The sequence below is a fragment of the Peromyscus leucopus genome, chromosome 1 (assembly GCF_004664715.2).
Source record: "Peromyscus leucopus breed LL Stock chromosome 1, UCI_PerLeu_2.1, whole genome shotgun sequence".
In the NCBI taxonomy this organism is placed as follows: Eukaryota; Metazoa; Chordata; class Mammalia; order Rodentia; family Cricetidae; genus Peromyscus; species Peromyscus leucopus.
This window is the reverse complement of record NC_051063.1, coordinates 191,599,635-191,613,759: the sequence shown is the minus strand read 5'-3', so window position 1 is coordinate 191,613,759 and position 14,125 is coordinate 191,599,635. Positions and strand designations below refer to the sequence as shown.

At 40.9% G+C, this 14,125-nt stretch overlaps 1 protein-coding gene across 1 annotated transcript; it reads left to right on the top strand.

Annotated features, from left to right (window-relative positions):
• The first annotated feature begins 12,929 nt into the window (after positions 1-12,929).
• Positions 12,930-13,799, top strand: LOC114688833 (vomeronasal type-1 receptor 4-like). The gene has a single exon (XM_028863337.1). The coding sequence runs from the start codon at positions 12,930-12,932 to the stop codon at positions 13,797-13,799; it is 870 nt and encodes a 289-aa protein (XP_028719170.1).
• The last annotated feature ends 326 nt before the right edge of the window (positions 13,800-14,125 follow it).

Genomic DNA, 14,125 nt, shown 5'->3' with positions numbered 1-14,125 from the left:
GGAGGTCCATCTGCACCAATCGGTCAGAGCGCTCCATTTTCTTGTCTTTGTTTTCCTTTTACTTTCATTCTCTTATCCGAAGCCGGCAGTTAAATCTTACAGGCTCACCTTGGCGGACGCGCCTGTAAGGTGACCCTGGAGGAGTTGGAAGATGTTCCAACCCCTCATCAGGACACGGGGGTCCTCACAGGTCCCCCCATCATAGGACACCCTAGAGGGGTCCATCTGTTTGGACACCTGTGAGGGGTCCGTATGGGGATCGGGAGACTCTGTTGAATTGTCCCTGTCCCATCCATAGGTCTTTGGCATTATCGAGGCTCCCTCTCTGAACTCTCATCTGCCTGGACCATCTGTAGGGCCCTTGTTCTTCCTTTTTGTCTGCCTATCTTGTTCATCAGTGTTATTTGTTATACCTTCATAAATTTATAAATGTGTGAGAACTGTGGTCACATGTGTGAGTGTTTTATGCCTGAGCTTGTGTATACATTGGGACTTGTGGGCCGGATTGTCAGCCGAAGGGATGGAGATACCTTCGGTGGTTGAACTGGCACAGACTAACCTAACATTGCTTCCTTGCTCTCTCTGACCAGAGCATAGGCAGCAGGCAGCAGAAAGCTTGCAATGAGTCCGGCAGGCAGCGGCTGCACAGCTGCTACCTCGGGGACCCAGGGTGCGGCTGAGAGGGCTAGGTGGCCCGTGAGCATCATGGGGCCTAGATGCAGCGGGTTCAGGGCCCCAGCTCGTTCACAAAGCTGTGGAGTAGAGGCTTGGCTGCATGGGAACTAGGCATGGCTTTGTGCTAGAGCAGGCTGTGAGCACTGTGGGGCCCAGATATGGCCGGCAGGTTCTGGCTGGGCTCCTGTGTGGACATGGGGCAGAGCTAGCAGGAGCCTCAAGGAGCTCAGTGTGGGGCCTGGTGGAGAACTAACTGCCCCTCCAGGGTCACAGCTGAGGAGTGACCTACAGGTCTGTGGGCCCAGCCAGGGCATGGAGTCACTTTCAGTCTGCCATTCTCGTGTTCTTGAAATTCTGAGGTTAACATCAATCTTTTGTCTCCATGGTGCACGCTTTCCCTGCTTTCCCCGTCCTCCTCTTCCATGCTGTTGGGTGGGGCTCCCAAGACCTGCCCTGGGGCTAAAATCTGATCAAGGTCTGGCTCCAAGAATGGAATGTCACCAACAGTTTGTCTGTGGTACAGTGCTGATGCAAATTGAGAGTTATTCTTTTTTTTTTATTTTTATTTTATTTTTTTTAGATGCTCATAGCGGCTTTATTCTTTTCTTTTTCTTCTCTAGGCAATTTATTTTGTTCTATTCATTCACAGTTAATACAGAAAATACTTGGAAACATTTCCATATAATGTTTGACACAGAAATCATCAAATAGAAGTATACAATGTTGACAGAAGGCAGTACATTTATAATTTATAACCCCAAATGTATTTATAAATTAGAGTTATTCTTGTTATGGTATGTGCATGTATTTCTGTTATTGTTTAAAATATTGTAACATTACAATATATTCTAGAGTACTGAGGGAAATCACAAGAAGAACTTTGGTAAGAGTTTCTGTTTTAAAAGAAAAGAAAAAGCAGAATTTGTCTGGCGTAAATGTCTGAGGGATCAAAGGAACAGACTGAGGGTATATGGAAGGTTGTAGAAGGTCAGAGGGGATGTGATGTAAACTGTTATGGTTTCTTATACCTGCAAATACTGAATTTAAAGTTAATTCTTGTTGGTTTTCATCTTAAAAATGGCTAATGATTCTGCAAACTGCTTATGTGTGTATGTATACAGGTATGTGACTTGAAAATGTAAGCAAGCTTTAACTGTACATATGTATGTAACTTGGATCCAACTGTGTGTACGTGTGCAAGTAATTATTGTTTAGAAAAATGAGCTTTAAATAGCAACCACGTGGCTCCCTCCATCTTGGCTGGTGACCTCAAAGGCATCCATGTGGCTGGAAGCCATCTTTTACTAAGGTTATAAAGATCTACTTGGGTTAACACCTAATACTTATGTCTTTACCAAGTGTTCAACAGCAAGTTTCTAGAAAATTTAAATAGATGGCAACATATGTTTAATAAATAAGGTACTTGATTAATATTAAAGCTGCACATCAATGCTTTTATACACAGGAATATACCTTGCTCTGGCAGCCAAACTTTGCAACATAAAGGAATCATAGGAAACAGCTGAGGTTTGCAAATGTATGGCAGGACTAGAGTTCCAAAAAGAGTCTAGTTGCAGTGGTGGAAGACATTTGAGAGATCTCAGTCTTTTAAGAACAGTTCTTATAGTTAAAAACCAATGACTTAAAAAATATTGATATTTTGGTTTGGTTTCCTCACTGAACCTGTAGTTGATGCTAGAAGAGCTTCAACTTAAAAGCATTGTTTTTAGGCTACTTATTGTAGGCTGTTAGAGAACATAAATAATCAGTCATAAGTAATCAAGTTTTTTTAATTGTAGTCAGGGTAAGTATTACAGGGATAAGTTTACTCATTTACTCAGTCCCTTGCATATGTTTTCAGAGTTTAGCTTGAAACAAGTAATTAGAAGCAAAGTTTGTCTATTCAGATATACCTGGACAGCCCTCATACTTCAGAGATCTGAAGAATATGGCATTTAAATGTTGATCTAAAAGCTTACTATATCAGACAGGCTTCCAGATCCTAGCAGTGACCCAAGGTCTCCAAAGAAGATTACGTACGAGGCACCACAACGTCTCTGCCTGAAATACGACAACGTTGACCACAGGGCAAGATGCCCCAATGCAACGTCTGCCACCAGGACCCAGCCCAGACTGTGGATAAGCAGTAGGACACTGGAATTGCACCCTTTTGCCTGATCAAGGTCAGTCTTCCATGTCCCTATTCTACAGGAAAAATACTCTGCCTTATGGACCTAATGGTGGAAGAAGATTTATGCTGTTCTGACTGGTGCCTCTAATGCTATGGAGACCTGGGTAGGGTTTGGTCCCTGTAATTTATGGGATTGGAAGCTTCTTGGTCTGCACTCAGATATATTTTATCCTTCTCAGATCTCTGACAGTAATGATGGCCAGGCTAGCTCTAACTTTGTCAGCATGGCAGCATCAACCAGATCCTCATGCAAGGCTATAGCTAGCTTGTTAGCTCACTTTTAGGAAAATGTTCTAAGATATAAAAGTTTAAGTAAGTCATAAAGGTTCAGATATGAGTCTAAAATGAGATATGTTTCAGATTACTCTCCTGTTCTATGGTTCAGAGCTTAACATTTAGGAGCCCTGATGAGCTGGTAGAGCAATGACTACTTACTATTCAGTCACAAGCTCAACATTTGGATGTCTAAATGTAAACCTAAAAGTGCTTCTCATCAGGTCAAAAATCTCTGTCCAATTTATACCTGGCTTTCTGGACAGAAGGAAAATGCACAAGCTTTTAACCCAAATCTGTAGTTCTTGTTGGGACTCAAAGGTATGAGTCTACTTCTGCTGTTTTACAGATATCCATTACCTGCTTTGTTTACAATATGGATTTCAGTGCAGATTGGTAATACTAATGTATCTAAAACTTTTATGTCATTTTGTAAGTAGGCCTCAAAGGATCAAAAGAGTCATAAAAACCCAGGCCCACTTCACAGAGGTTGAAAGGACCCCAGATAAGTATTCCTAAAGATGGTATTTTTCCTCTCTCCTGGTCTTGGGACTACTGCTTTTCCCATTACTAAGGGTATGGACCTAAGGGTTCCAAATAAGTTCATAAATTTTAACTTCTGTTCCTAGTTTAAATTTGTCTCAACAGATTTCTACTCAGCTGGCAGTCACCTCCAGGTTTCAGTTGCTGACTCCACTGCTCCAGACGACTGTATGCTCCAGAGAACTGTGAGCTCCAGACTTGCTAAAAGCTGACGTGGACCAGCCCAGCTAATATGGCTCTTCCCTGTCCCTATAGAGTCAGGCAGCTACATGCTTCTGACAAATGCCCCCTTACCCAGTCTTTGACTTACTTTTCAGCCTTTTGGGGCCCCTTCACAACGGCACCCCAATGCCATCTCGAAGCAGTTCCAGAAGAGAATACGTCACCCATGTTCCCTGTTCAGAAAAAGCTGAAATGCTGGGTCAAAATGAAACTCCCTGGCATAGAGACAAGATGGCTAACTATACATGGCCATTATTAGAGAGGGATACTTAGGAACTAACTGTCCAAAACCCATGATTGGGTTCCATTAGGTACATGAGAAGGGGGAAATGTGAGACCAAAATGAGCCATCTTAGAAATGCTTTCACCCAAAAACTAAGGCCTATGATTTCTCCTTTTGGGAATAGGCCATTAGTTACTGAAACCAGTCAGTTCAGATTCCAGAAACCAGGAAGTGTAAAAGTACAGAGTCACAAGATAGTCACGAGGTAATGCCTGCCAGACTATGGAATGTCCTCTCCCTGGTTTCCAGGGTAACTGACCACAGAAATGCCCCCCACCTGGGGGCAGCCAATGAGAAATGGTGGCGGGCAACCACTCCCTTAGAAGTAATTTCTAGAAGTCCCTAGAAGCGAGCCAATCAGAATTGTATCCATACTAGCACCCCTAAATGATGTAACCTTGTGACTTTTCCCTTTAAAAACTGAGCTTGCAGACAGCTGGGCACTTCCTCCAGTCTCCACTGCGTTGGATGTATTGGACAAAGTCCCTGCCTAGGCTTGTATTGCTTTTGGATATCCAGAATTAAACCTTGCTTTTGCATTCCGGCATGCTCATCTTTGGTGGTCTCTCTGGGGGGGTCACGATCTGGGCACAACAACTAAAACTGTCAGGGGCAATTCACCTGCCTCAGCTTGAATAGTGACTTCTGGAACTGTAGAAGCCAGCATAGAGGAGACATCAGCTCTTCTTTTGTTTGACTTCTTTTTTGTCCTGAAACCAAAGTTTTATATCTTCAGCAGAAAATGCCTAATTTTGTTCTTTCAATCAACCATCAACTATAGCAACAAAAGGCAATGTGATATGGAGGAGGAAATGGAGCTCACACCTGTCACTGGAAATTTTTCTCATACACTTAACAGCACCTTGACTAAATGTCCTTTCCCACTAATACAGAGTGTACTTTCCTGGACTCCTTACTGCAGTTTTACAATTTTCCACATGATTTCCCAATATTGTGAAACACTCAAGGATTATAAACACTTTGCAAGGGGTCAACAGGATCTTTGTTTTCTCAAAGTAAGTACCAGTAGGTCTTGATATTCTTCAGATGAGAGGTTACTACAATAAAATATAAGCAAGCTTCAGCAAATCATAAAACATCTCCTAATCTATACATACTGTTTTTCAATAGAGTCATTCTGAGGAGAATATCATGGATGCAGAACACTGTGACATCCAGAGTTGTGCTTAGAATTAAGGTTGTGTGATAATACAATAAATCTGTGGCATGTGCTTGGAAACATCAATGTTGATGTTTCTCGGAAGGAAATTTGAAGTGCCAAAAAAAGAAACCTAAGTAGGAACACAGCAATTCCTGTAACATTTCTCAATTTCTAGAGAAGAGTTAGGATAAATGGTGTTCCCCCACTGCAGATGTTATCCTGAAGACAAATGACATTGTTGTGCTTTATACAATCTTGGGCAGACTGGCCTGTAAAGCAGGCTTCTCTGCTGAACAGTGATCACATAATTGTTATCAAAGGAGATGTGATAAAAAAATGAGCCTTGTCCTGCAAATTGCATTCAAGTTGTCAACTTTCTTCAGTGCCCTGGTTTTGTTGCCTTTCTTATGACATTAATCAAAAGATGAAACTTGGCCAATCTCTCCAAATCAAAACTTCTTACTCCACTTTTATGCTCCATAAGCCATCTATCTGTCTTACTGTGAGATGCTCCTGTAGCTGTGGGACCACTGTTTATTCCTGCTGTAGGTTTTGAAGGAGTAGCCTATACTGACAAACTCAGCTCAAACAAAGGAGGTAACTGGGACATGCTAAAGAATGTGGAGCCTTCTGCTACAGCTAGCCCCTCAGTTCTGGAAGGATATCCAGCAACATGTCTGCTCATATTGTTTCAATACATATATGTCTCATATTAGAATGGAGTGCTGACAAACCATAGAAGTTCCTTAACTTTCCACAAATTTTCCTCACTCAGGAAGATACAAACTTCCCATGTGTTAAATGTCAGGGTTGAGGTGTATCTTCTATCACCTGTACATTACTATCTCCCTTTTCATTGTCTGATTCTTATCATTGGGTTCCTAGATTACAATTCTTACAAAAGCCTCTGTACTAATGGTCTCCTTTGTATGTTTTTTTTTTCCTGTATTCCTTATACTTTTTGTTTTGTTTTTTATTTTAAAAATTTCTTCATTTTACAAACAAAGCACAGATCCTGCTCTCATCCCTCTTCCTGCTCCCCCATTCCACTTCCCCCACCACTCACCCCCCATCCCCTCCTTCAAAAGGGTAAGTCCTCCCATGGGGGGACAGAAAAGCCTGGTATATTCAGTTAAGGCAGAACTGAGCCCCTCCCCCTGCATCAAAATTAAGCAAGGTGTCTGGGTAACAGGATCCAAAGAGCCAGCTCAAGCACCATGGATAGATACTGATCACACTGCCAGGGGCCTCTCAAACAGACCCAGCTTCAAAACTGTCCCCTGTATGCAGAGGGTCTAGGCTGGTCCCATGAAGGTTGTGGGCCCCGTGGGCCCTGGCCCCCGACTGTGAGTGGCTGCCGCCTTGCTTGCTGAACTTGACCAGATGTCCTCCTTATTCAGATTCCCTGCCGGTCTCCTTATCACCGGAGAGCTTACCGGAGGTTCTTTGTTCCTACATCCTGTATTTGGTGTAAACAACTTAGATGCAAGAATGTAGAACATTGGGTCTGGAATGTAGACCATTGGTAGCGAACTTCTGCCCTCTGGGGGTTCCTCCATTTGTGTTGTAAGCCTGTATTTAAGGTTTCTTCCCTCTTTCAATAAATGGCATTCGGCATTCAGCCGTGGCGAATGACTCGCTGTCTCTTGTCTCTATTTTTAATCCGCAGCCCTTCGCTCGGACATGGTGAACGGGTATCGGTAATGCGGGCATTACCGCTACAAAGGTTCTATGGTTGTCAGTCTAAAGTTCATGAGTTCCTATGAACTTGGTTCAGTTGTCTCTGTAGATTTCCCCATCATGATTTTGAACCCCCTTCACATATAATCCTTCTTCCCTCTCTTCATCTGGGCTCCTGGAGCTCTGCCTGGTGCTTGGTTGTGGATCTCTGCATCTGCTTCCAACAATTACTGGATGAAGGTTCTGTGAAGTGAGATAACACAGACTCAGAAAGACAAACATGGTATGTACTCACTCATAAGTGGATACTAGATGTAAAAAAAAAAAAAGGTAATTAAACTACAACCAATAGATCCATAGAAGCTAGGAAACAAGGAGGACCCTATGTGGGACTCATGAATCACCTTGGGAAGGGGAAACAAATGAGCTCTCCATGAGTAAACTGGGTATGAGTGGCAGGCAATAGAGGGAAGGGGAGAAGGGAATGAGAACATGAGGGAATGGGATGATCCAGGGGATGGATGGAGTGAGAAGCAATAAAAGAGATATCTTGATAGAGGGAGACATTATGAGGTTAGGGAGAAACCTGGTGCTAGGTAAATTCCCAGAAATCCGAAAGGATGACCCCAGATTAGACTACTAGCAATAGTGGAGAGGGAGCCTGAACTGGCCTACCCCAGTAATCAGCTTGGTCAATAGTCTTTTGTATTCTTTATCTCTAACAGCTAGCTTCCTTCTGCAGCAGATGGGAATAAATACAAAGGCCCGCAGGTAGACATTACACAACTATACAAAGTGAGAAACCTTGGAATACTCAGTCCTAAATGGGATGTCATCATCAAATCCCCACCTCTCGTGGTTGTGGAAGTTTTTTGAAAGAGGGAGCAGAAAGAGCCAGTCATACAAGCCAAAGGGGATGGAAGACACCAAGAAAATAAGACCCACTAAATCAACATGATCAAGCTCATATGAACTCACAGACACTGAGGCAACATATATATGGCCTATATGGGTCTGCACCAGGTCCTTTGCAAATATACTGTGGCTTCCAGTTTAGTGCTTTTATGGAATTCCTGAGTGCTTGAATGAGTTGGTGTCAGTTTATGTGCTACAAAACTTTCACAGTTTTCTTGGGCTCTTTTGTAGCACAAATTCTAATTGTCCTTAATAATAAAAACCCAGAGTCAGATATAGGGGTGAATGCTGAAAGATCAGAGAGATAAAGGAGTAAGTCATAGCCAGCTCTTACCTCCACAACTTCTCAGTCTGAGAGAAAGCTGAGCTCCTCTCTCCTCCCACCTTATCACTTCCTTTCTCTGCCCAGCCATATCATTTTCTGTCTCCACCTCCCTAGTGCTAGAATTAAAGGCATGAGACCCCAAGTGCTGGGATCAAAGGTGTATGCCACCACTGCCTGGCTCTTTTTATCTTTTAGACTAGATCAACCTTGTATAGCTCGGAGTAGCCTTGAACTCTTGATCTTTCTGCTTCCTCCCCCAAGTACTGAGATTAAAAGTGTGTCCCACCACTGCCTGACCTCTATGGTTTTCTAGTGGCAAGCTCCATCCTCTGATCTTCAGGCAAGCTTTATTTGTTAGATCACAAACAAAATATCACCACACTCTTTCCCTTCTATTTGTTTTGTCCAATTTCGATGTGTTAGAGGATTTTTATATTATATTACAATATCATTATGTTATTTTATTGTCCCTTACAAGCCATTTTGTTTTCCAATGAGAAACAGAAAATAAATAGATCAGAGTGTGAGAGAAAGTGTCAAGGAATTGGGAGAAGAAGAGGGAATGGAAAACCATAATTAGGATGCATTAAATAAAAAATAAATCTATTTTCAATAAAAGGAAAAAAGAGAACTCAGAATATATCACTTTTAGGTAGCAGCTCTCAACCTGTGGATCACAACTCCTTTGGAGGTCAAACAACACTTTCACAGGAGTCACATATCATGTATCCTGTATATCAGATATTTACTTTAGGATTTATCACAGTAGCAAAATTACAGTTATAAACTAGCAATAAAAATAATTTTATGGTTGGGGGTCACCACAACATGAGGAACTTTAGTAAAGGGTTGAAGTATTAGGAAGATTCAGAACCACTGCTTTAAAGTTTTAACAAATTCTTCCCATCACTGATGATTTTCCTAATAATTATTTATTTGCTATATAGGAATGCTTTTAAATGGTTGTGTATTGTGTAAATAACCCATCACTCTCTCAAAAGTTCTTGCTGGTTTTTAAATTCAAAAAAGAAAAGAAGTAACAACTCAATACACTCATCTTACCATCCCCTGACAAATCAGAGGCTAATTCATAGGCTAGAGCACAAGTGACATTTATCTGCTCCTTTCAGTTCCTTTACCTTTTTTTCTGGCCAACAGCTGAGATTCTGTTGTGTGTCTTATTAACCAGAGCAAAGACTGAGCAGTGACCTTGTCCCTAAAGTACTTCTTTCTAGAATTGCAATATGCCTTTCAGTTGATCTGCTGTTTTAATTACATCTCTGCATTCCTGTGGTAGACAACATTCCCTCTGGAGAATGCCACCTCAGGCCACATACAGGAAGTTAAGTACTGGTATCCCAACTAAAGAGGTGACACTCTCAGGTAGTTTAACTTATTTACATGTCTTATCACTTGTTCCAGGGAACATGCAACTGACAATATAGGAAGAAGGAACACCATCTCATATAACACAGGCATAACTAACCCCATCCGTCGGCCTGTATGTCTTATTCCCAAGTATAGGAACTGTGCAGTTTCTCATACCCAGCAGATCTTTAATTCTCCTTGTCCCTATCAAGATGACAATTATGCTGTGAGATATTTCCTGGGGACATGAAAATGTATATTCATTTCAGATGGTGTATTGATAATAAATGAAGAAAATGACCTCAGTCAAGTCTGTCTTAGTAGACCAATGAGATTAGCCTGATGGTTTACAGGAGCACAGGTGAAGTATTATCATCTCAAACTGTTACATCATCTGGGAAGAGTTCCTTCCAGAACATCCTGTTTCTTGTATGGACAACATTCTGTGTTTCTCTCCTAAAACTGGTATCAACCAATACTGATAAATGAGATTTTCTTACAAAGTGTCAATGGCAGATTGGCTTCAGTTACAATGCAAACCTAAAAGAATTAACTTTGAAAACTACACTTGATCTCAAAATTTTCCAATGAGAATGTGAATTAGTCACATCCTGCTCAGTACTATTAGCTTAGAAGACACAAACAAGATATTACTGTCACTGAATTTCTCTTCTATAATTAATGAGGCAGAGTTCTCCATTCAAAAATGGATAAATTGGACTTGGTCATATGACACATCAGGTAACCATGAAGTGAAATGATGCAAGCATACCTTGATGATGTATGGAAGACAGACATCAGAATTTCATCATTCATACAGGTCTCCAAGGAACTCAACAGATAACAATGCCTCCAAACTATAACATATCATTGAGGGGATAGCAAAAAACTTTTAATTGCTTTTAATATCTGATACCTGGGGAAGAGATGCTCAGAAAGTTTCCCTTGCTTCACAACAAGTTGTGTACACACTACTACTGAAGGTGAAAATTTAATTGCATGTCTGAGGGGAGGGGAGGTCACAGAATCACAGACCATATCTCAGACACTGATTACCTCCCTCTAGTGAATATCAGGGACCATAAGACACTGTCAGTGAGATTGCCATCCTGAGAAGGGAAACAGCACTTGAAGAGCATCCTGTGGAGTTTGAGTCTAAATCCACAAAACAAAACTAATCTGAAGAATCCAGCAAAGCAAGACATCCAGAAAAGTAAACTTGGAATTGAACTATGTTGCATAACAAAGCCAACTAGCAATTAGAGAAAGATCTGAAGCACGGGCTGAGGACACAGGCAAAACAAACATGAGGTAATAGACACAGAACACAGTCTCTGCTGTTCTCACCTTCATGAATCCTCCACTCACGGGACTTCTTGTGATTTACTCCAACTGATAATGAAAACTAGAATGCAAGGAGCTGAGAACTGTTGCCTTAAAATCAGTCTACTGCAAAGCTATGATTCTGGGTATTCTTCCTACTGATGAGCTGATTCTACAGTTTCCCCAGGTATGCTTCAGAGAGTGGGAGGAAGATAAGGGAACCATGGAATCCCATGCAGAAAGCATATCTGCATGCAGAGTGCTTGAGTAGAAAAATCTCAAACTGTCACAGGAGGCCATTGATGGAAATGGGGACTGCTTCTACACTGAAAGTCATGTAGTCTGATACTATGATGACACAGCTTCCCTCCTAAATTATGCTCAGGAAACTTTACACAAAAATAAGCACCACTGTTTAATAATTCAAACACTGCCAGTCAGATGTGGACCACCGTGTTTACACATAAATTCTTTCTTAATTCTTCCTTTAGTTAGAAATTATATGCTTGACTAATTTGCTACTTGAGGATACAATAATGTGAAGGAAAAAATTGAAAGTTTATTTAACTATTACAATACAGCTGTGAATCTAATGCTTTTCCAATGAATGCTATATTTTATTTATTTGGGGTTTTTTGGAGAGGGTGTTGAGACAGGGTTTCTCTGTGTAGTTTTGGTGCTTGTCCTGGATCTTGCTCTGTAGACCAGGCTGGCCTCCAACTCACAGAGATCTGCCTGGCCCTGACTCCCAAGTGCTGGGATTAAAGGTGTGCACCACCACCACCCAGCCTATTTATTTGTTTTTAATAGTACAAATCTAAAAGTGGAGATTTATTCACTCTATTTTTATTTTTATGTGAAAATCTGCACACACATCTGTGCATCATATGTGTACCTGGAATGCTCAGAGGCTAGAAGAATGAATTAGAACACCCTGAACTGTAGAGACAGACAGTTGTAAGCTACCATTTGTGCTGGGCATTGAACTTGGGTCCTTTGGAAGAACAGCCAGTGCTCTTAGCTACTGTGCCATCGGTCCAGCCCCAAATACTTCAAGGTTTGCAAAGCACAAAATCTTTATTTTGACAAATGGTAGAGTGTACACATCACACTGGAGTTGGGTGGTTTGCAGACCTTAATTTCCTGCTCAGAGATCACTTACTCTGGTAGCACTGAAGTGTGCCACCAGATCCATAGTCATACTGTGGGTGCTCTATGCACATTTACTTTGGGCTTCTTTTCCTTCCTGAAATTTAGGCAAGGCATGTGAATATGAGTGGTTTCTATTAGACTATCATTTTGTTTGCTTTTTTAATACAAATATTAATAAACCATTAGGCAATTATCTGAAAAGTGGGCTGTTTTTCCACTGATGTATATTGTTTCTCTTGAGACCAGTTCCTGCATGGTTATAATTCCTGCTGTGAAATGAAATACCCAGTATTCACTAGGAATAGGTATTTCCTCATGCAAGAAACAGCTACACACATGGAAATTTCACTACAAAAAACCATGCAACAACAGTAATTTTGAAAAGATAAATATCAAACCTAAGTATGAGGTTGTTCATTTTAAGAACTGACTTGAATGATTTTACAGGTAGTTGTGGATATCGGTAGCATAACAGTTGACTTTGTGGACTTTAACGTCCTCACTTTATCATTACCAAAGGTTGAATTTACAAATAATTGACTCAGATTAGCTTATTTCACTTTTCCTTGTCTACATAACTGGAGCTAGAGCAGCGGCTTTTACACAGACTATGAACACTGACTAAATTGTATACACTATCTTCAATACATTATACACTCTATCTTAGCTTATAATGCTGCCTTTTGATTCCCTGTTTAAGAAAATAAAAGAAGCATTCTGCATTAGTCTTATTATGGATATAGAATGCAGTATATAACATAGTGCATGTAGCCCATGCCTCATCTTCCCATGCTATGATCCCGAGACAAGAAACATCATGGAAGCCAGTGACATGGTCATAAGAGTGATCTTTTTGTCACAGTCTATGGTTGGAGTCCTGGGAAACTCCTTCCTAGTCTACAGATACCTGCTGCTTTGCTTCACTGGGATCAGGTTAAAGTTCACAGACTGGATCCTGCAACACTTGATTGTAGCCAACTTCTTAACTCTCCTGTGTAAAGGAGTACCGCAGACAATGGCAGCTTTTGGGTTGAAAGACTTCCTTAATGATTTTGAGTGCAAACTGATCTTCTATCTTCACAGAGTAGGGAGGGGTGTGACCCTAAGCAGTACCTGCTTCTTGAGTGTCTTCCAGGCTGTTACCATCAGTCCATCGGGCTCCAGGTGGTCACGGCTTAAAGTCAAGTCTCCCAGTTACATTGCTGCTGGTGTGTACATGAGTTGGATCCTGGCCCTCATAGTTAACATTAATTTTCCTATGTACATTACTGCAAGATTGAACCATAGGAATATGACAAGTCTTAAAGAGTTTGAGTACTGTTCTTCTGTTCGTCATGACAAAGCCTTTGACACTTTCTTTGCAGTATTACTCACAAGTCCTGATGTGTTTTTTGTGGGACTAATGCTTTGGTCCAGCAGCTTCATGATTTTCATCCTTTGCAGACACAAGCAGAAAATGAAGCACATTCATAGGAGCAACTTCTCCCTCAGGTCCTTCCCAGAGACCAGAGCCACAAAGACTATTCTGCTCTTGGTGAGCACCTTCGTCTGCTTTTACACCCTTTCTTGCCTTGTACAAATTAATATGTCTCTTCTGCATACTCCAGGCTCTTTCCTAGTGAACATGGCTTCAGTGCTCACTGCATGTTTCCCAACTGTGAGTCCCTTTCTGCTGATCAATCGTTAACTCTGTGAGCCTCCACTCAGTTTTGGCTGTGTAGGGAATACAATATTCTAACCATATCAGTAACATCAAAATTGTGTGTTTTTGAATAATGTATACATTTTATTGAATCATATATATATATATATATATATACAATCGTATCATAAAAGCTGGTGGTGTGCATTCATGAACTAACATGTAGACATACAATTTGTGAACATACTACAAATTATATATTTTCATATCCTATATTGTTTTGTGACATAAAAATGTTAATCAATTTATATAAATTATGAATTTGTCACAGTTTGTAAAACAATGGTTTGATTAGCAATCTACTTTTTTAA

Bases quoted from the DNA above. Each gene is read 5' to 3' on its own strand.
- LOC114688833 (XM_028863337.1), top strand. From the start codon at position 12,930: ATGGAAGCCAGTGACATGGTCATAAGAGTGATCTTTTTGTCACAGTCT.